Source organism: Hippoglossus hippoglossus, chromosome 13 (assembly GCF_009819705.1).
Source record: "Hippoglossus hippoglossus isolate fHipHip1 chromosome 13, fHipHip1.pri, whole genome shotgun sequence".
NCBI classification, from domain to species: Eukaryota; Metazoa; Chordata; class Actinopteri; order Pleuronectiformes; family Pleuronectidae; genus Hippoglossus; species Hippoglossus hippoglossus.
In genome coordinates, this window is record NC_047163.1 from 13,507,696 (window position 1) to 13,531,199 (window position 23,504).

The 23,504-nt window shown below is 40.0% G+C and overlaps 2 protein-coding genes across 23 annotated transcripts; both read left to right on the forward strand.

Moving 5' to 3' along the window:
• Nucleotides 1-201: 201 nt before the first annotated feature.
• On the forward strand, nt 202-5,551 carry get1 (guided entry of tail-anchored proteins factor 1). Its single transcript, XM_034605388.1, has 6 exons — nt 202-319; nt 403-562; nt 1,020-1,185; nt 3,644-3,711; nt 3,813-3,927; nt 4,468-5,551. Exons 2-6 carry the CDS (start codon nt 473-475, stop codon nt 4,539-4,541), a joined length of 513 nt encoding a protein of 170 aa, XP_034461279.1. The 5' UTR covers nt 202-319; nt 403-472; the 3' UTR covers nt 4,542-5,551.
• Nucleotides 5,552-7,451: 1,900 nt separating this feature from the next.
• On the forward strand, nt 7,452-23,018 carry sh3bgr (SH3 domain binding glutamate-rich protein). Of its 22 annotated transcripts, none has more exons than XM_034605364.1 (13): nt 7,452-7,632; nt 8,764-8,949; nt 9,676-9,756; nt 10,642-10,725; nt 12,988-13,158; nt 14,429-14,455; nt 14,548-14,568; nt 16,154-16,177; nt 16,581-16,607; nt 19,021-19,047; nt 20,607-20,636; nt 21,101-21,162; nt 22,329-23,018. In XM_034605364.1, exons 1-12 carry the CDS (start codon nt 7,588-7,590, stop codon nt 21,116-21,118), a joined length of 741 nt encoding a protein of 246 aa, XP_034461255.1. In that variant the 5' UTR covers nt 7,452-7,587; the 3' UTR covers nt 21,119-21,162; nt 22,329-23,018. The 22 variants fall into 22 exon arrangements, with proteins under 22 accessions (XP_034461255.1, XP_034461256.1, XP_034461259.1 ...); XM_034605365.1 differs by having other exon boundaries at nt 12,991-13,158; XM_034605368.1 differs by lacking the exon at nt 19,021-19,047.
• The last annotated feature ends 486 nt before the right edge of the window (nt 23,019-23,504 follow it).

Genomic DNA, 23,504 nt, shown 5'->3' on the forward strand with positions numbered 1-23,504 from the left:
TCCTCCTACCAATCCACAGGGAAGAGCGGCGCCCCGCCTCCCGCTCTCGGTGATTCGCCGGCGGGCCGAGGCAGCATGTTTTTTGAACCATAACACCATACCTGTATGGGCAAAGCGTGTGCCAATCACTGAGCCCAGCAAAGTCACCGAGACACAGGGTGTGTGCGAGAAAAGGGAATAAAACAACATGGATGGAGTTTTTAAAACAAGGCCGCACGTGAACGAAACAAACCTTCGTGAATCGGTTTAAGTGCTTCATGTATTTATCTTTGTGAAACACACATCTAATCAATACCATCCAATAAATAAGATCGACCAGGTGCTGTAAAGATGTTTTCTTTGTACATTATTAGCTTTCGTTATAACCCGAATAACCTGACTGGCCTAGTTATTATGTAACAGCACCGTGTGGCTGCTGCAGCGGCTCCACAGCTGCAACAAGGAGGCTGCTGGTGGGGGGAGGAGAACAAACATGGCGGCCGGGTATGCGTGGTTCCTTGTGCTGGGCTCGGTGTTCCTGTGCAACCTCATGAAAACACTCCTGCCCTCCATATCCTCTTTCGTAAGTAGCGGCTGATGTTATATACGACACGTTTCACTGAAAAGCGCAGGCGGGAGCAGTGTATTGTCGTTGTTTCTGTTTTTGCCTCGTCTCAGACTGCAGCCTCCTTGTGGACTAGCTTGGTTGAGCGAATTAGCTAATACATAATAGATACTACATGGGTGTGGTTTGTCTGAGAACCATTTCTAATAACAAAACCCAAGGGGACAAGCTTTTTACAACATGGTTGTTCAAGAGGAAATAATGTAATGTTGTGTAACCGTGTTTACATATTAGCTCTGCTGCTACAGATGGCTTAGCATAATGGAAATCTGTTGGCTGAAGCTCTGGGATAGCTCAATAAGCAGGAACACTGTGTTGTTGAGCCTCTGCATCTATAAACCACAGCCTCCACTGCAGATAACCATGTCCCCCTGCTCCCTCAGTAACAGCCTTCTCCACCCTTCTCCTCCTAAAGCTCTCAAAGATGGTGCAGAAAGATGCTGAGCTGGAGAGTGAAATGAGGGCTGAGGTCCAGGAGATGAAGAAGGAGCAGTCCTCCATCAGCATGATGGATGAGTTTGCCAGATATGCCAGACTGGAGCGCAAAATCAACAAGATGACAGACAAGCTGAAAACACATGGTGAGCAGCAGCAGTAGTTACTGACATGAGAAGATGGCAGGAGCCCCGAAGATGAAGTGGTGTTTAATTATGAGGAACATCTAGTAACAACATACAAACAATGACAACACAAAAAATGCTGCATTATTACTCCAGTTCAGTTCAAAGACTGATGTTTGCTCCTGAGTGAAGGATGTGGTTTTAAACTCTTCTTTATGAGCAGAAAATTACAAATACTTGATAAACAGCAAAACATTTTACAAATCTGAGGCAGATCATTTATGTGCGGTATCTCCTTCCTGTGCTTGCACAATGTATAAGTATTATATTAAAAAACTATATTGCTATGAGTATTGATATTGTCTTATGGCCCTGCCCTAAAAAAGGCAGTTCTCGATGCAGGACTGCTGATTTGTTTTTCATGTTACTTAGTCCACCTACAGTAGCTGTTTTTTCTTCAAGGGAAACTATATGACGATATACTGTCACTGTGACTGTAAATTGCACAGTTGAGTCTTCCGCACCTGTGCATGTCTACTACAGCAGATTTACACATTAAAACCACAACCCATAGGAATTTGCAGTAGGTTTTGGATAATACACTCCACTCTATGTCCACTATGAACAGCTGCTGCCTGTCGCTGTCCTTCACTCTCAGCCTCAGGATTAGGTCGGGTGAAGAAAGGAAGTGGCTGAATAGAATTTGAGTGTGATGCACATTGCCTGCAGTGCAAAGGTGTTTCAGATAATTGCCACGTTTATACTTTATAGATAGTTTTCTATCTCCCCTGATCAAGCTACACAGCCTGTGTTTTACTCAATGTTTCATATCTTTTAACCAATCACTCTTTTCTGTCCCAAACGGCTGAATGGAATGGCCCTTACCATTGTGTTGATAAATGGGAACTCTCCTCTGTTTGAACGAAAAGTATTTGGGTGTAATATCCAAAAATGAACAAAATATACTTCCTGTAATGTATCATTATTTCTCATATATATAATTATATGTACTTTTTCAGACATCACCCTCAGTCTTTCCTCAAGACCTTGAACACATCACACTGTAATTGTATTGTAATCATGCTATATTACTAGGGTTGCAAATTTCCGGGAATATTCAAAGTTGGAAACTTTCCATGGGAATATACGGGAATTAACGGGAATTAACGGGAATAAACTGGAAATTGTGTGGGTAATTTATACTAACTGTATTTACCTTGTCATATACAGACATAAATATAAACATTTTGTTTTGTCATAAGCTGATTTGAGCCCTGAGGAAACTTTGGGCACTTGACTATATGCTTCTGCATCTTTGTGGCATTCTTAACATAGGTCTTTGCACAGTATTTGCAAATGTACACAGCCTTTCCTTCTACATTGGCTGGGGTGAAATGTCTCCACACACGAGATAGTGCACGTGGCATTGTTCTGTAGAATAAGATGAGAAAAAAGCTTGTAAAAAACACTAATGCAATGCCAGAGATATAAATAGTTAGCTAAACAATTGGAATCGTCTTTAAAAATATTTTACAATTGATGGATAAATGAATAGAAATAGGTTAGATGAACAGATGAACAATCCTCAATCAGCATGCTTATATATTTTCCCCAGTAATATCATCAAAACTTACCTGACTAGTCCTTGGGCTAATGCAGTAGTGTGGCCTCAATAGCCCTGCTGTAGTGTGCAGGATGCTGGGAATTATCTGTGCATGTGATGGAAGAATGCACTGCGCATGTGATGGAGAAATGCACAGTGCAGGGTTGAAATTCAACGTGCAGCGTGTGCTGCATTCCATACATCTTTAAAATAGAGTTTTGAATTATTTTTTTATTGCTCAGCGTTTAATTTGCGGTAAAAAATTTTTTTCAAAATTCCCCAGCTTAACTTCCCATGGAAAGTTTCCGGAAAGTTTCCACCCCTTTGCAACCCTATATATTACCCTACAAATAGCTGGAAAACAATACTTGGAAATAGACAATAAAAAGCTCTTCTTCAGGTTTTAGAACTCTGAATCACTGCCTGTTTCTCCTGATCTGTGATTCACATTATGAACTAATGGCACTCATTAGAGCACACACAGTCCCCTTATGAAACCACATGTGAATTTACTAGATCAGGACACACACACATACATCGGTCCCTTGAACTTTCCTAATTTTTTTTCCCATCAAGATCTATGAATTACTCTCAGAGAAATCAATAAAACATATCTCACAGTGCTGCCTAGGTTCATGCCCTACCCCTCCACAAGATTTCATGGAAATCGGTTGAGTAGTTCTTGTGAATCCTGCAAACTAATTAACAAACAAACAAGTGCAGACGAAAACATAATCTTCTTGGTGATTTAAACAAAATGGCGGTGCAGTCTGATTAACCGGTATAACAGGCACTACGGCAGAATAATTGAAGGCTACATTGCCACATCAATCAGTTTGCTGAGCCTAACAGTGACTTATATTCTCCTTTTTGCAGTGAAATCAAGAACTGCACAACAGGCCAAGATGAAATGGGTTGTGAACATTGCCTTTTATATATTACAGGTAGGTGGAGAGTGTTAAAAAATAGGTGACATTACTAGCTACATAGTGATATACCTATTTTTTGATGATGTACCAACCCATGTGTCTCTTTAATTTGTCAGGCTGCTCTGATGGTCTCCCTGATATGGAAGTATTACTCTGATCCGGTGACAGTGGTTCCCAGTCGATGGATTGCCCCTGTGGAGCGACTGGTTGCCTTCCCAACAGGAGTGGCAGGTAATCAAGATTTACTTTATTATTCACTGGGGAAATTTGTCTGAGTCACAGTCAAAACTCAGTGTTTTTGTATTTGATAAAAATAAGGGAATTTATTTACAAATGCAAGTGGGACACCCCAAATATAACCTTTTTTCAATCAACACAACATACATTAGGACTTGGTTTATGTGTAAAGGACAGTTTGCTCTATTTTTCCATATTTAAATATTTGTAAAGCCGCAAAAAACGTGTTTTCCCCCCGGTGCGTGATGTCACAAATGCACTGAAAACTGAGGTGCTCTCTCACCTCGCAGTCTTGCCAAATTAACGCGTCCACCCGGGTGTCTTGTTTCCATCACTGCCGATGGGAGCAGGAACTAATAAAAACCTGTCTTCTGCAGAGTCATTTGACCCAGGAGTGAATGACGATTGTACCCACTCCCATTGTAGACAAAAGCCAGATGTTAGTGGGCTTTTGACCAGTGGAAAATGGGCTTTAAACTTGTCACATAGTACAGTCCGTTTATTGATTCACTGACAGTTGTCCTTTCCTTTCAGGTGGAGTGGGAATCACATCCTGGTTGGTGGTTTGCAACAAAGTAGTGACGCTGGGCCTCCATGCTGTCAGCTAGAGATCAAACATCGAACAGCTTTTTCTTCACATATTGCTCAACACGCTGTAGCTGAACGCTCAAGTTTTGTTCCGTTTATTTTTTGGTCTGCTGCTCCAGGTCAACTTCTAAAAATGCAGTGCATTTTTGGTGTTGGCCGTCTCATTTTGCAACATACCGATTTGTTGTTGTTGAATTTTGTCATGGTGATTTATTTCTTTTAACTTATTGTGAGAATGTTCAAAATGTTATGATTTGGAAATACTGAAATGCGCTTTTAATAAAGAATATCAAAAGAAAAGCTTTCATTCAGTGTCACTTTGCAAATTGTGAGTTGACCAGTAGAAACATGTCAGGTAGTTTTCTTAAAGTAAAACTGTAATGGATTGAAATGAAGAAACTTTATCTACTGGTTCAGCTTTTTATGGCATCTTAAAGGTTAAACTAACCAATGAAATGACTTCTCTCAGAGCAAAAGACTCTTTTCCACTCTTGTGTCTTCAATCGCCCTTCACTCACACTGAGGTAGGGTAGCCACAATAGTCTGTGTTACCGATGTTATATGATGTTATACTGTGTTCAGACACATACTGATTGCATAATTTGCCTAGTGGCCACAAAGCCTGGGGCCACTCCTTTAATTCCGTGCCATTTTCGCCTCCAGGACGTGAAATGTACACATTTTATTAGCAAGTAAAGTGTCTATGATACATAATAGAAACCATTACTAGAGTCTATCTTGTCTGATATCTTAACTAGATTAACATTTGAAGTTATTCGAAAGTCTGTGCCAGCAAAATGCTTACATAGAACATTAATAACAATCCAAGTTTTCTCAGTTTCACTGGTGACCACTAAACAGGAATTACACCATCAAACTGAAGCATAAAGCCCTCAGTGTCAGTGGTTCACTAATGGTCAATTATAGGTGACAAATATAGATCTTCACCTGTTCTCCAATATATGATTTGTGTGACTTTTATTTAGACTTTGGGTGATATGTGGGAGTAGGTAAATGAAAGGTGCACACAGATAAATCATTCCAACTTCTAAGGATGGGTAACCACCAACAGCTTGTTTTTTGTGTCTCTGGGCTTCCTGTGCACGTAATGATTTAACAACGTTTCAGATCTGACTGAGCATGGGAGACACCAGAGGGAATACTGTCCTCTGCATAGCGCTGCAGTGCCACTGTGTGGTGATGATGGGGGTGTATTCTCGGTCTGGGCCTCAGTTAACTGCTGCTATAGTTTACTGATGCAGAAAAGTTGTCAGACTGGATCCTCTGGTTTGAAACCTGCTGAGGCTTGATCGGAGGCAATTTCATAGTTCGGCTGTGAACAGTTCCCTGGTTGTTGTTTTTTTCTACACACGATTAGATGAATTAGTTTCAATATATTTACATTATATACTGTATAAGCACCATGATTCCTGCTACACATATTAAATCATGTTAAATAAAATACCCTCCTCTCTAACAGATAGTCTTGATTCTTGCCATTTGTCTGATGACTTTGCCTCTGGCGTCAGTGAGTCAGTCTGGTCTTCACTGTAAGATGAGTGTTGTGGACTATGAGAGCCACAGCACAGTCTGGAGAGAGGAACATCTGGAGGTGTCTGTGATGAGGCTCACTGGCACTATCCCTCTTGAGAGTGAAGACAGCTGCCTCACATATATACTTCACTTTTACATGCATTTCCAATCTGAGAAAAAATAGGAACAGGAAAACATAAGCCTCAGCTTAACAGAAAATAGATATCCATATACCTGATGATATAGTGAAAAAAATAACGTGAAGCAGGTGCAGATATTTGAAGATTTCAAGCTAAAGGATCACAGAGAAATCTGCTCATAAAAGCCCTGCATGAAAAAAAACTGGTAAAACTTATCTATAGACCTTGTAATTCCAACGTGTACTGACTTGATACAAAATGGGATTTTAAAAATAAAGTTTGGCTAAACTTAAGGAACATTGGTTCCTCATATTAACCTGAAAAGTGAAAGCGTCCCTTTTTCTTTCTTTTTGAGTTAAGCTGTCTCTTGTTGCTCACCAATCGATCGATCACCACCTGGTGGCTGGCTGCAGTATAGGTCTTAAATCTGACTTCTCATATGTTAGTGGATGGGACATGGACAAAACTAGAGAGTCAAAGTACTCAGCAAATGACATTTTCTCAAATATGGGTTCTGTTGTTTCAGGTATTGACAGCTGAGACTGACTGTGTAAAATGGCAGTGTTCATATTCCATAGTGGAGACGCTTTAAACATCTTCATACACGGCCTATAGTGACCCTGTTCAAGTGTCCTGGGGTCCTGTCCAGCTGCTTTGCTCTCGGCCAATCAGTCTGTTACATTAAACACCAGTAAGGTGAGCGACAACTGGCGTCCTGGTCTCCTCCTTTATGAACCGAAGTTACTATTTTGTGCAAGTAAATCTCATTTATGTAAACATGCAATGCAAACACAAGGAAATATATATAAAAAAAGAAATAAAATATACAGTGTAAAGAGAATATAAACAGTGTGAGCAGTATATATTGAGACCGATTGCACATTAGCCATCAAATTACACTGACATACACTGACAGAAAGGAACATTGTTCAGTTAAACATCTTATCCTAACTTGTCTAAACTTATATTCCAAGTTTCACAAACAACTAAATGAAATACAGCATTTCCCTGTTTTTTCTGCATGGGATCCTGATCCACGGGCCTTTAAGGGGTCCGAGGGCCTGCGTTTGGGAACCTGAGTCTTACAGCCTACATTGCTGGTCAGTGCTATTTCTGTCCATATATGAACTCAGCAGGACGCAGCAGAACCACTCCACTGTGCCCCTGTGCCGACAGACAGCTGAAGTTGCCAATCAGTCAGCGTTGTGCTGCGCCCCTAGGGGCCAGATCCCTCCAATCCTGCACTGATGGAGACAAATATAGCCTCTGCTGAGTGTGTGTGTGTGATCTCAGTGTTATGTCTCTGTCGTGGGTGAGCTCTAATAATAGAGGAGGTTGCCTGCTCCTTTAAGAGTCTACTTGTTGCACACTCTCCACATTATAAAGTCAAATAATGGTGATCAAAGTTTTCCTCGCCTCTTCATCGGGATCCACTGCGGTAAGTTTTCACCCTGTGCGCACGAATTCTCGTTGACGCAAACTTACCGCAAAACCTTTTCACTCACTCTGACTCGACAGCGCTAAACCTCGGAATTAATGTCAGCCGCCTTTGATTATTCACATTCCATTGGCTTTGTTTGCGCTCATTTGTGTTTTAGTCTTGTTTTAGTGCTATCTCATTGTAATCAGGTCGAGCTCATTGACATGCAGATCTTTCTCGAGCAGGGGGTCTCAAACTCATTTTGTGTCTCACACCCCGATATTCAGACGTTTTTAAAAACCACACCAGTTGGGATCTTACCCTCCAACAACAACAATTTCTTATTACATGTGATGATCAGATTTAGCTTGTAGGAACAGTTAGGTTGTGACCACTGCAGGGAGGGCGCATTCATCCTCTAGATCTACTTTTGGCAGAGCTAAATAAACACTTTGAACTGGGGGGTGGTGGCATGGTGGCATGGTGGCCCACTTGGATATAGAACTGTTGTCTCAGTCACAGCAGGGAGACCTGGTTGTTTCTCCTTGGATTTGCATGTGCATAGAGCCTCATTGAGTCTGTGTTGGGACAATGCAAGCTGCCCATACTGTTTTCAGATGAGCAGAAGACAATTCAATCTTTATTTAAAAAAAAAAAGAGTAGATAATTAGTTAAACTTTAGGCTACAATTTGTCAGAACTTAGTGAAAAATAGACCGTCGGTTTCCAGAGGTTAAATTACATTACATGCTGTGTCTAACTAACAGCCCAAAACTCAAAGATATTAAATTTACTATGTCGAAATGAGTACACTTTGAGCTCAAACCAGCAAATATATCACATAAACCATTAGTTCATTATCAAAATAGCTGGGGATTAATTTTCTGTTGATCAGCGATTCATTAGAGGCCTGGTTTGTATGTTTATTTGTAAGGACAGGAGACCGGGGGGGTGTGGGGTGTCAAGTTCCTTATTTGAACCCTCTGTGTGTGTCATGTACTCGTGTTTGTTGCACACTTAACCCTGATAGAAGTGCAGGGTTTTTTTCATCTTTGAAATCAGAAATTACAGCCTTCCCTCCCACATACTGTGAAATCAGTGTTGATATTTTATAAAGATCATGTTATTTTTTTTATTTTTCTGCCCCCAGATCAAAAAGAAGCAGCAAGATGTTGTCGGCTTCCTGGAGGCTCTTAGAGTGGAGTATGATCCACTGGACATCGCCTGCAATGAGGAGAACCGCATGTGGATGAGGCAGAACGTCCCAGAGGAGAAGAAGCCAGCCAACGGGATCCCCCTGCCTCCTCAGATCTTCAATGAAGAGAGCTACTGTGGGGTGAGTCTGTCCTTAAGACTGTTTATTGATTACTGAATGGCACAAGATGTTAAATGCAGGGACCTCTGAAGAATAGTACAGAGTTTACATGTATTTTCATGTGGATTTACCACGTTTTTGACTGAAAATATCAGAAACCACCTTTGATAGAAATTATTTGAGATATATTTTTTGTGATTCACATTTATTTGATCAAAAAGTCAACACTGTAAAACCATTTACAACATGAAAGGTCAACTCATGAAATCAAAGGTTTGCGATATATTAATGAAACTGTAAACCAAGATACAGACATCCTTAATTGTTAGACAATTCTTCTAATACAATACTCCAGAAAGTAATGGTGGGTTTTGCCTTATTAAATCTCGCTGTAACATTCAATGATAGAATCTTTTTTAAATCAGAGAGCCAGTTCATGGGTAGTTGGGGGTCAAACCCGTGTTTCAAGATAGTTTTTTGACCACTGTTAGTCCTTTTGACGTATATATTTTGACTTTTTAGTTTGGTCCGTGGCCCATCCACTAACATGGAGGTGGAAGGGATTTATGAAGGTGACGATTGAGACAATTTGGCTTCACTTTTTGGGAGCGCTCATGTCGTCCATCTTTATATACAGTCTTTGATTAAAACATGGTAGTTACTGTATATACAATCACAATGTAGTGACCTGCTCCACTGCTTGCACACAACGAGTGAGTAGACAATTTTTCTCATATTTTTAAACAGGACTACGACACCTTCTTCGATGCCAAGGAGGACAACTCTGTGTTCGCCTTCCTGGGGCTGCCCCCTCCCCCTGGGTCCAAGGTTGGAAAAATTTCGTATTTTCCACTGTGTGAAAAAAATCGGAACAAAATCACAATATTTCCCTTACCCCTATATACCGGGCTGTAAATCTGCTGTGATGGGACAGTGTCAACAGTGTTCAACTTTATATTCTTAAGTATAGCTGTTATTGATATTGTGTGACATTATGGTACATTGTTAGTTGATGATTTTGTCAGTTAGGATATTCTTGTAGGATTTCAACCTCTTGAAAAATTTAAAAAATAAACAGGCTAATCAACAGGCTATTAAAAGACTTAAAAGCCCTACAAAGGGTCTTAGGCTAGCACCTATACCCGCATAAATGATAAAGTTTTTATTATTTTGTCATGCATGTAGTATATGTTTACACGAACAGATTAAAATCCCAAACCCAGCTGCATGAGTATTTTAAATAATACAAAAGAGTCCAAAATACATATAGGAAAACCAGATTCCATATTTTAAATGATCAGGTTATCAAATATTAATACATAAATGATACAGCATGTCACGCGTTGAGTGTAATCGACTCGAAAAGCTGTCTTACTTTTTTTTTTTTAAACCAAATTTTACTTCTTTCAACACATGTCAGATTATATTTTCCTACACCCTGGCGGATGCTGGATAAAATTTAAGATATCGCTACTTCAGACTGACCCTGCCTTTCTCTACATTTTTCCAAATCTGTTACATCTTTTTTTCACTATTAGATACATTGAAAGAATACACTTTGATTTCAAGGAAACCATTTTGGTTTGACCATATTCAAAGAGGCTGTAACTTAAAAATGTGAACAGCATATTGTCTGGTGATCCAAACAGTACTTTTTCAGGACTGATTCTGTATCATACACTTGTGTTACATTCGGACATTTCATTGACACAGGAAGCAGCGCAGGCTGACAAGGCGCACATTGTGACGAACGGGAACCATGTTGAGGAAATGAACGGAGACCTTGAGGACACAATAGTAATGCCATCGTTTCTTCCCTCATGTTGTGTTTCTTTTCACCTGTGTTTCACCTTTCTCCTTTTCCATCCAGTGTCCCTTAACAGCTTCACTTCTGTCCCAACCTGTCGACTTGATCAGACCATTATTTTCCTCTTGTCCCAGTCATCACGATGTTCACTAATCTGTTTGTGTTTTGCATGATTGAATGTTTTTATTTCACATTAACAGAATATGGAGTTGTCATTATAACACTGGGTTGTGCCACAGCATAGTGAAGCATCATGTTCCTACATTCCTTTCTTCATGTTAGTACTTTATAAAGTTTGATTTGCTTTGTGATTTTTTTGTTTTGTTTTTGTTGTTATTGTGGTTTTGCAGACGTTTAAAAAGCATTTTATGTCTTTTACATTTGATACCACTCTCTAACATTTTTCCTCCCTATAGAAAATCCTTGCTGTCCTAACTTTTTTCTCAGTTTACATAGGAGACAGACTGGGTCCCAAATCTAAACATTCCTTAAGAAAATACTGTAAATCATTCACTTCCTGCATTCCACTCTTCATCCATCAAAGTCAATAACAAACATTCAGCAAACATTCCCTATACGCAGGATGTTACTCCACTGACACATTTCACTCATTACATTGCAGGATATTGACATGGCCGCAAAATACTGTTTCCCAGATTTTCTACCTTAAGATTTAAGTATCAGAAGAAGATGTAATGGATTTATTGTTTTTTTGTTGCCATGACAATATAAGAGTCCTGTTAAGCAGCACAGAAGCGTACTGCGTCCACTTGTTTTTCTCAATGAATGAGATTGCCTTCCTCAAAATCCCAAAAGAAGCACTGATTTAACCTAATTGGCTAAATAACCTACTACTTGAAGCAAATATAACCTGCCTGTGTAGTGTGACTCAGTTTTATTTTGGTTCAAGACATTGGGATATACTTGTGTCTTTAAGATATATAGAAGGCATTGTTATTAGTCTGTTGGCTTTGTGCAGGCAGCTCAGGGATCATACTTTGGGATTGTACTGACGGAAAGTACAAGGATTTTGAGCTAGTTCATTCAGAAAGACAAAGCAGTAAACGCTATATGCTTCTGTACAACTGAACCTGAATTCTGAGTTCATTTAGCTGCATTTTGTTTTGAGCAGAGTTCAGCTCCCACTCTGTTTCTCTGCTGATTTATTAAATTCTGTTAATTAGACTACGTTCACACAGCGGGCCCAAGTGGCCAGAATCAGATGTGAGTCCCATCAGGGCCCTGACCAGTTCACATTGGAGTCGGATCATGGCCACATTTTAAAAGATAATGTGAACAGCTACATAAAGAAACCGGATCCAGAAAAACCTCTGAAATGAGCACCAAGGCTTGCAGTGGGAATGTAGTGATAGACTGATTAGTTGAGGAACAGTTGAAGCACGCCAAAGAACATGTTACATACCGTATGGTTTGTTTAATCGGGAACCGTACATAACTTTCTGCAAAATGGCAAATTGATAATTATAATGTCAAATTGTTGTGCAGATTAAGAAAACGATGTCATGTGACGCCACGTGAGTATGCTGGAGGCAGGACATAAGCGTCGTCGCTTATCGTCAAAAGCTCTCGAATCTCATTGTCTTTCCAAGTGGACATCTTATCTGTATGGCACCTCTTTTTTTTATCACGAGACATTTGTATTCTTCCAGTTTTGCTTCCATCACATGATAGAAACACACCCTCTCGCTGGGATTTTTACGCAAATGTTCTTGCTGTGTTCTCACATGGACTCACTCTGACATTTCCCACACATTTAACTCAGGGGCAAGCAGGACAGGTTTCAGAAAAATGTCCAGAGCAATTGGTTAGGACATTTGCATTCTCACATACAGACCCACTGGAAATGTCCAGACTTCAGTGCATGTCTGAAAGCAGCTTATGTTTCCAGCCTTTTCCTTCCAGAGAAAATCTAGTTGGCTGCTGAAAGTTATATTGATCATTTAATATAACTCTTAAGAAAGTGAATAAGTATAATATCCAAAATGTTGAAGTATTCCTTTAAGGCCATGTCTGACTCTCATCGATGGTCACATTGAAATTCATCCAGATCATTGACATTCCAGTCTTCACCTTTAACTGCTACATCTCCTCCTCCACATTGTTCCCAGAGTTGACTAACACCTACATTTTAAGTTTTCGCACCTCCCAGACTGACGAGCTGCCTGAACAACTATGACATTAAAAGTTTTTCTTATTTTGAACACCAGTTGTTGTTTTCACCTTACAATAAGGAGGTTCCACTGGAGGAGCGTAACGGAGATGCACACGTTGAGGAGGAGGGGGAGGTAGCGGAAGGAGAGAATGCAGATGATGAAGCCATGGAAGAGGAAACAGAAGGCGACGAGGCCCCTGCAGACGAGGAGGAGGCAGTGGAAGAAACAGATGAGGTTACAGAAGTCACAGTAATTGCCTCTAGACTAGAATCCATCCTCTCTTCGTTCGGCCTCTCCCTCCACTTCTTGAATGTGTTGAATGTCTTTTTCCTTCACCTGGCATGCTCTGCTTCTCTCCCCTCAGCATCTATACCTTCCCTTTAATGTCGTCTTCTTCCTCCACATCAAGGATTTGCCTCCTTTTTAAGTTCTTGTCCCCCTTGTATTGCATCTCCTCCTCTCTCCCTGGATTCAATCATTTACTAACCCACCATGTGCAACATTCCTCTTCATCATTTCCCGTTTGTCCCTTAAGCACCACTGGACATTTAACTTCTCTATTACTGCAACTTTTTCAACGTGTCTCTGTTTGTCTTTTAATTTACTCTCATTTGTCACCTCCCTTTATATTTTACTGATGATTCTGTTACCACTCATCTTGATGATTGATCCCCAATTGCACTGCATATACATTCTCTATTAACTGTCATGTTCATGGCTGTGTCAGTAGGGTCCAACCATAGACTGTATAAAATGGACGACGTGTCTCCACTTCCTCCCACCATCCATACATGAAGCCAAAATGTCCCAGATATGAACGTCACTTGGAGCCAGGGTCTGCACAGTAGTAGCATCAAATAACTAATAAAACCAACTTGCCAAAAATACACATTATTGTGATAAGAACGACCTATAATGACAGTAAACATCTTTTTTTAGTTTGGTTTACATACCATGATGTGGTGGGGTGTGGTACCTATACTGCAGTCAGCCACTAGGTGACAATCAAGATGCTTTGGCTTCACTTTTGGTGAACTATCCGGAAACAAGGCAAATGTCGTGGATGTGAAGGCTGCCATCCTGTGTTGATTGCATCATTTGGAGCCGGAGTCTGCATGGTAATATTTGGGGAAAGGAGCGAGGTCCCAACGATACACATGGCTGACCAATCGAGGGGTCTGTCTCATCTGTTAACCATGACATTTCACCCCGTTTCTTATAGCTTTAACTATTTAAAACCAAACTAGCCCAAAAATTTGCACTTGAAGTGTACACCTTGACTTTTTATTTTGGTTCATGTTCCATCCACTAACATGGAGGAGGCAGGGTTCATGACCTATACTGCAGCCAGATCAAGACGCTTTGGCTTCCCTTTTGGGGAATGTCGTCATGTCGTCCATCTTTATATACAGTCTCTGGTCTGGATATACTGTATACTGTATACTGTTTGTTGGGAGTGTCCTCGGTTTTCTGTCTTTGCAGTCTGACGTCTCAAATTTTGTCCTCTCTTCTCTTTCAGCAGGCTCATGCAGAGGAAGAAGAACAGGTGAGATTATCTAAAGTTTCTGAGCACACTGAACTGAATTAAAAGCTTAAAGAGGCTGTGTTTCAGTCGTTTTCTGGTCTTTTCTTGAACAGGACGAAGCTGATGATGACAGGGTAAGAAGGGACACTGTGTGTGGATGTTCATTAACCAACTCTTTCCATTCTTAGCAGTAGTTGTTGGTTTAGAATGAGTGCTCTGACCAATCGTCACCAGAGCTCAGCCAAGTTTGCATGCCTGAACCCTGATCTGAAAATGTCATCTACGATAATTATTACTAACGCAAGCTGCTCTTCTTTCTATTAACCGTCAAATCAATTCACTGTAATAATAATTCTAGTGGATATCCAAACTTTTTTTCGTCACAGTTGCATCACTCAACATTGGGCAGACATTTTTTGATATGCATGAATCTTTTTTTCATATCAATGTGAATATGGTTCTAATCTATATTTTTACCCACTTCCAAGCTTCATATCCCCTTCTTTTTCCCTTGTAGTTGAGTAGCATCTAAAACTTGCATATTTTTTACCTCTTTTTGCTAATTTGAACAGAAAACAACTTTTGTGCTGCAAATATTAGGAACAATTCAAACAAATTCAACAGCCCTATACAAAAGATGGAAAATATTACAAGACATTTGGACAATGTTTAAAGAATGTCTTACTTGACCTTCAGGGTACTCAAGTAACTTTGAACTCTTAATGCTTTGCTTACTTTGAGTATTAGGGCCACTTAAAAGGAAAGAGATTTCGAGAATAAAGTCACAATATTATTGGAATAAAGTCATATTATTACAAGAATGAAGTCATAATGTTATGAGAATAAAGCTGTAATATTATTAGAATAAAGTTCACTTTGACTCATGGAGGAACTGATGAGTTTGTTGGTCAAAAGTCAAAGGTCCAGGTCACTGACCTCTTGAAACACATGTTTTACCTTGTGAATATAATATCTCAGGAACATCTCAATAGAATTCTTTCAAATTTGGCACACATGTTCACATGGACTCACTGATTAAATGTTTAGATTTTGGTGGTCAAAGGTAAAAGGTCAAGGTTACACCAGCCTCACAAAACATGTTTTGGAACCTCTTGAATGTGATATCTCATCACCGCCAAGGGGGGATTTCTTTAACTTTAAACAGTTGTCACCTGGACTCAAAGATGAACTGATCAGATTTCAATCATCAAAGATAAATGTCACAGTGACCTTATATGAATCAGAGGAAACCAATTTTTGTAGATGGAAACTGCACTGGTTGGTGGAGGCATACAACCCCTTTTCTCTAAATATTATTACTTTTTTTCCCTCATTGAATTATGACTTTGTTCTTGCAGTATAATGACTTTACAATATGGCCCTAATATGTCGTACAGTTAGACATTGTAGGCTACTTAAAACAGTGTGTACATTTCGTCTTTGAAGTTCAAATTGTAATCGAGCCATTTTAATTGAAATAGCTCAAACAATGATTGACTAGACATGTCTATTTCCATCAGCCAGTTCAGGCAGCTCTATTTAAGAATCTACATGTTTCCTCTGTCAGTCTTCCAGTCCATTTAAATCACTTCACTTCAATTCATGACAGTCTCCTGCTGCTGCTGATCACACACCAGTCATGTTCCTCATGAGCGCACCATATAGCATTTGACCCCCTTCTTTGCCCTTTTTATCCATCTCTTGGTTTGCTCCCTCCAGGAAGAAGAGGATTTGCAGTCAGAGGTAACTGTGCGTCGGTGATCGCCTCTTTCTACGGTTCCTCCATATAATCATCAGCAGTGTGGGTTTGATGGTACACAAATCAGGGAAGGCTCCTGTGGTTGAGTCAGGGTGGTGGGGGGCAGGGGCTGGGTCTTGGTCTGCTGTTTCCACTCAACTGTGTATATACTCTTTGATATGCTGACATGTTCTAACTCTTCTCTTTCCATCCCTCTATTCCACGTTGTTAACCCCTCTTCCTGCTAACACCCATGTTCCTCATTTCTTCCCAGTCCTGTAGCTGCTTCCTGACAACCTCAACCATCCCCATAGTTTCCATTTTAATTCTGTTTTCTGTAGCGCATGCCTGTGGTGCTCTTTTGCTCCCCACACAGCCTGCTGACCTACTATCTGTTATTCCTTATAGGAGGAAGAAGAACTGCGACAGCTTGAGGTAGATTCCTGTGATGTGTTTTTGTACCAGCCTCTAGCCTTCCTCAGTTTGTTTTGTCCTTTTTCAATCCCCCATCCCTTCCCACCTCCCTGTAAGCTATTCAGCTTCATTTTGAGAATAAAGTCATAATCAAGAAGAAAGTAATTCTATTAAAAGAAAAGTCATTATATTTAATATAAAGTCATAAAATTTGAGAATAAAGTTTTAATTTAATTATAAAAAAGTTTAATTAAATGTGTAAAAGGTAATAATATTTCAAGAAAGTCATCATATTTAAAATAAAGTCATAATATTTTGAGAATAAAGTTTTGATTTAATTTTCTAAAGTAGTAAAATTGCTCGGACAGTCTAATTTAATGAGAAGAAAGTCATAATATTTCCATAATAAAGTCGTTATGCAATTAGAAAAAGGGCAATAAGCAGCAAAGACAACCTGTGCTCTCTTCTGGTTCCAAAATCTTGATTTCGTGACAAACTATGAATCTCCTTTGAGTAGCACTTAGATGTAACTAATGGTAGCCCTGCAGCCGACCACTACCAAACTTTTATTCCTCCACAAAAGAATAGACTAAATTTTCTGCTTCATCTCTTCAAAGTCCTGATACTTATGATAATGTATGATAATTTTTGAAACTTTTACTCAACAACAAGAATCTCCACATTCCTTATTTGAACACAGGTCATATCTGATCTTCTGATATCCCTCCTCTAAAATAACACATTGCATTCACATTCTTAAAATATTATGGCTTTATTCTCGAAATCTCAAAATTGTTTTTACCCTTCATGTGACCCTGATTCTTCGTTTTGTGTTACACTGAAGACATTCCAGAAAAAGTCATTTCAGAGTTTCCCATGCCATCAGGCCAAAAGGGACCAATCATATCTAGATAAGCAGCATGGTACAGAATACAGTACATGACAACACTGTTGGCCATATCAAGAGGTTTTTCTTGTAACCTCTAAGAGTGTGTACTCTTCCAATGCACCTATATATGCAGTGATGATTAAACTATGACCTTCAGTGATTGTCATCGGGAAATTGGCAGTATTAGAAAATAGTAATGTAATTGTCCTCATACTGTTAAGTCCCTTATTTATGTTGCATCAGTTTGACATTGCCCTGTATTAGGAGACCTTATGTCCATCTACCAGATCTATTTATACAGTCACATGAGTCAAAATGCATGTTAACGTGCACGCACCTACAGGTATGTCACTTTCTCTGTGGACAGGGGTTAAACAACATCCCTCTCTCTTTTCAAATCTTATTGTTTACCCACCCTTTTTTACAGTGTTACTTTGATTAAGTCTCTAAAATTGTTTTGAAAAGAGTGTTCACTCTGTCCATCATACTCCAGATGTAGAATATTTATAAACCACTGAGGCAGCCTTCAGTTATTAGGGAGACTACGGACTTCATTGTGCCTCCGTCCACTTCTGAAACCAGACCTACTGTATGCACTTGCTTGCATATTGTTGTTCAAACAGCACAGAGCTCTGATGATGGGGTTAGACTATTTGGATTAAGACTCACTTCAGGGACTTTCCACACTTCTCCACACAGCTCTTATTTAAATTTAAAAATAGCAATTCCAAAATTAGTTTGATGTTCCTGCTCTAGCCTTTGGTGAGCAGGTACCATCATTTAAAGGTCATTAAAATCAGCATTTGTCTTCGATGTTTAGCAGGGAGATTTTTTAAATTTGAAGAATTCTTAACAATGCCAGGTGTGTTTGTTACAGCAGCAGCTCATCTAGTTCAGGAAGTTGGGCATCATATGGGATATCCATTGTTCTGTTGTGTTTCAGTTCAGATTGCTTAGTTTTTTCTCTACATGAAAACCACTTCATCACTCAGATGAAGAACTTTATCACCACCTGTGACTGCAGAGGGCGCTGTTGCTCACTAAAAGTTCCACCCGACCTAACGTGCCACTAATAGTGGCACGTTAGGTCGGGTGGAGCCAGGTTACCTTAGAGATCACAACTAACCAGATCAACCTCAGTTAGAAAAATTGTATTTAATATGCCTGTACTCAGCATCTTGTTGAAAGGACTCTGCCTCTCAGAGACATTCCAGCCTCTGCGTGTTCTTCTATCATCTTTGCTTCGCTTTGCTTTGCCCTCTTTCCTTTCCAACTCTCCATCTATCTTGCCGTTTGTCGTCCTACCTTTCTTGCAGGAGCAAAAAGAATGAGGCAGTGAGGTAGTTGCTTTGGGATGTCCTGAGTTTCACTATCCTCCCTCTTTCTTCTATCTCTCTGTGTGCTGCATGGAATGGTAGTTTTTTCCCTCCATAGAGATGCCTGCTGGTGTGCAGCATGGTGACTGTAACAGAAATACCCGCCATACACCGTAGGATGGATATTCTCTTGACTTGACTAAACACCACCTGATTTAATCTCCCACAGGAAGAAGAAGAGGCTGAAGTACAAGAGGTATAATTGAATTTCGCTCTACCCATGTTGTGCACGGTGTGAATCATATTTAGTTTGGGATTTTTCATGCATGACCTGATTGCATACAAAGGCTGTAAGTACAGGTTAATGTTAACTTTACCGCTGTCTCTTGCAAGTCTTGCATCATGTGGTCCAGTGCACAATGGGGCAATGTGACACAACTCGGGAATTTATGCAGAGAGGACACCACAGTGTTCGCTGTTAGTACAGTGCTGCAGTGGGTGTTTTGAAATATTCACATAGACATTTTCTCTGAGTCTGCCAACACAGTTTTACTGTTTTTGTTTTGAAGCCGGAAGAACAGGTGGGAAGTTTTGCTGTGTTGTTTGTCTCTGCCTGTCTCCACATGAGCTAGATGTCACAAGTGCCGGGGGATGCGCTGACTTGACAGGGGGACGAGTCCGCTTCCCCCCCCTTTTTTTAAGAAGTTATGGCTTTTGTTTGTCTTTGCCAAGAGTACAAACAAAGTGGATGTGACAAGTTCCAAATAAGATGGAGGAGATGGAGCAGTTCTCGTTACTTTGCAATACTACGAGGAAATAAGCGGAAAAATCTGTATGTAGTAACTGCAGGCTGTATATGAGGATGGATGATGTGTCTCTACTTCCTCCCACTATCCAGAAAAAAAGCCAAAATATCTCAACGCTGGCATTTTGCGCATTCGGCGCAGTAGAGGTCGCGGTGTGGAGCCATGGGGGCGAGTTCCCACCGATACACATGCTCAACCAATCATGAGTCAGTCTCAATTGTCAATCATGATGTTTCACTACATTTTTCTAGCATTAAATAACGAATTAAAACCAAACTTGCTGGAAAAAATTACACTTAAACAAACATCATTGTGATAACAGAATTTAAGAAAACTTTATTTGATTTATTTGTGTACTTTGACTTTGGTTTGGTCCAGGTCCCATTCACTTACATGGAGTAGATGGGATCTGTACTGCAGCCAGCCACCAGGTGGCGATCGAGACACTTTGGCTTCACCTTTGGGAATAGTCAATTTGTCCATCTTTATATAGGCTACAGTAAAATCGATGGTTACTTTAGCGGTTAAAAATATGAGGAACCAACGTTCAATAAGTTTACTTTTAACTTATTATTTTAAACATCTCATTTCATAAAAATTCAGGATTTATGACCTATACTGCAGCCAGCCACCAGGGGGGGATTGAGACGTTTTGGCTTCACTTTTAGGGAATGTCATGTCGTCCATCTTTATACACAGTCTATGGTTCCAGCTACCTGTAATTGTACGACTGGATGGAATCAAGTGATTATAGCATCTAATTATGGTTAATGATGCCCACTCCCTTTTTCCCAGCTTGAGTGTTAACACTTAAATACAACATAAAACGAAGAACCACTCTTATCAGATCTACAGACTTTCCTTAGTTTCTCTAGTTCTCTGCTTTAAACTTTTTTTTAACCCACCCATAACTTCAAGCACTAATACGTGAAGTCCTCTCACCTTCCTGCAACCTGGACCATGACTTCACATGACACCCTTCTTTCTTTTTCTCTTTTATGTGTCAAAGGAAGAAGAAGGAGACTTGGAAGAAACACAGGTAGTGTAACAGAGAAAGTAGAATCTACTTTCTTGAATCTATTTTTTATCCATCTGGGGCTTGACCTGCCTGCAAAAAGTATTATTTCACTCGAACTCAGAGGATGTTCTTTTGTGGGAAATAGAAAATGGTGCAGCTTCAGTCCCAGCAATGTTTGGTTTTATTTGATTTAACATTCTCAGTGGAGATGGCAATCAAGGTTGTTTTGGAGAGAAGAAATCTCCTGCCCTCATTGCTGCTTGTACCTTTGCAGAGGTCCAAGCAGATCCAACTGTTATCTTTTGTCCTAAATCCATTAAATGCCTTGAATGGATACAAACACACTGCCCCAATCCTCACAGGGATTATGCAAATTTAAAACACACTTAAAGATTAGATTCAAAATAGATTTTAATTATTTATGCTTACCCTTGACATCTTTTATTGCTTCCCTTGTAAAAACACATTATTATGTCTTTAAACAGGAGGAAGAGGCGGAGTAGTTGAAGCTAGGTGACGTGGATGATGTCGATTTGCTGCTGCCCAGGTGAATACTCTTCTCCTTTTTTCTCGGCTGTCAAGTTTTAATGCTTCACCACTGGAGGGCAGTGCAACATTATGTGAACTGATCCTCTTGGTGTTTGCTTTCATATTAGAATTTTATGTAAACAGATTCATTAAAAACATATAGCTGTGTTGTGAAATGGTTTTATGCTTTTGTGTGTTTGACCCTGGCTCAAAGGCCACTTTAACAACAACAACAACACTTACTCAACCTGTCTGCTTTATCTACACTATATACTGTGCTGACTTTACAGTACAATGTAATTGGCCTTTACATATAATCTCATATTGTATTGTGTGATTTTATTATGTACTTTAATCATGGGTTATTTGCTTGTTTTTACTGGGGTGTATTATTAAATCATGGGTTATCATTTTTATTTTATTATTGGCTGCAATGTTTTAATCATGGGTTAGTTTGGACGGTTTGCATGATGCGCATACCATCCATAGATATTTGTCATTATATAATGCGGATCATTTTATTTTATCCCCGGTTGCCATGTAAATACTAGCTACAGGGAAATTAGCTTTAACAACTAACTCTGGCTAACTCTGGTATTTTGTCTATTGATTAATGAGCACTCTCCCAATCAAATTAATAACAAATGAAATATACTAAAGCTGATGCCGTCCTTGCTTCACCTTGGTTGTCTTTTTTTTTTCTGTTGACTTACACTTTAAAGTGTTCAGTCAGAGGAAACCAATTAATTCAGCTGCCTGTTTACAAGGGACTGCCTCCACCGTCTCCATCTGCCTGAGGATCGTTTGGAGCTTTAAGAAAAACGTCACACATATCCTATTTTTGTCCCTCCCAGGCAGTGATGATGATGATGATGATAATAATCCTAATCTTCAAAGCCTGTCTTTTAGTTCCTCTCTGTGCACGTCGGCCATCTATGACCCACTGCAGGAAGAGAGCCGCAGAGCAGGCTTTGAAGGGAAAGGCAATGCCGCTCTCCCACCCGTCATCCAACCCCTGCGAGCCTCTGTCACGCCATGTTAGAGGAAATTGCTAAGTGGGCTTCACATGTGCCTGCGGAGGACTGGGCACACTGGGTGGCACACACCACAGCGATGGTGGCTCCCTCAGCCGCCACAGACAACTGAAACATGTGTGACCTCTTTTGTTTTCTTCTTATGTCTCAGCCCGGAGGAGCCTCCTGTACCGTCTCTCCCCGACCCCTGACGCTCAACATCCTCAGACAGCTCCTGCCACCCCTCCCCAAGGCCCCACTGAAAACGCCATCCAAACTGAGAAGTCCCACAGCCCACATTTGTGACCCCCCCCCCCCCCCAGTCCCCACCGTCCCCTTTTGACTGCAATGATGACTTAATTTTTATATTTTGCGTGTAGAGTCATACTGTAATGGAAATGTGCAGCGTAGCCTCGCGGCGTCAGTTGGTTTTTAATGAGTAGCTTTTGTAAAATGCACCAACAGTTATTTTATTAAATTCAAACATGTGTCTCATGTTTTACTTTAAGAGATTTCTAGTTTTCTAGCACAAAGAGGCAGTGACCTATTCAAAATAAAACATTACCTTGGCAATCCTTAGCTGTAGCGTCTTCTCGCATTCAGATTCAAAGGTTCATGGCTCGTTTCTGCACTCTCATTTCTGTGCCTTCTCCCATCAACTGAATGTATGAATGCAAACTAAGACTTCTAGTGGCAACATTAGGAAGAAAATACGCACATACTGCAGGACTGCGATCTACTCCAGCACAACTGCAATTACTGCTGCCAATACTCCTGTCTAATCAATGCACTTTGTTGAATGAAGAGTGAAACACGTGACTAAGACTTTGAAAATGCAATAAAGTAGACTGGTTAAAAAAAACATGTTGTTCTATTTGGTTTTATTTTAAACTCTTTTGTCGACATGTATGAATCAATGGTCTATTGTGCTGTCTGAGCAGTGTGGAGGTCAACAGGAAAGCAACTGCCTTGTCCCCAGAGATTCTGGGTGGAGGCGTAAAGTGAAAATGCGCTATTATTATTAGATGATATGGAAAGAAATGGCCAATCATGTACTCTAGTTATCTCACTGCACCATTTCAGCATTGTTTATATGCTAAATATAGTTATAATAGCCTGTCGACTATAAGAACCCCACTGTAAGTAAAAATAAGAGGCAAGGAATTTGTTCTTTGTTTAAAGTTTGGAGAGTTGAAAAGAGCACTGGTCAAAGAAATACTTAAAAGTATAAAGTATTAACAGCTAAATCTAATATTAAAGTATCAAAAGTAAAACAAACTTTTGCCAGCAATGGACCCGGCCCTTACCCTCAGGAGGGTAAAAAATATGTTTTCCCCCTATAAAATAC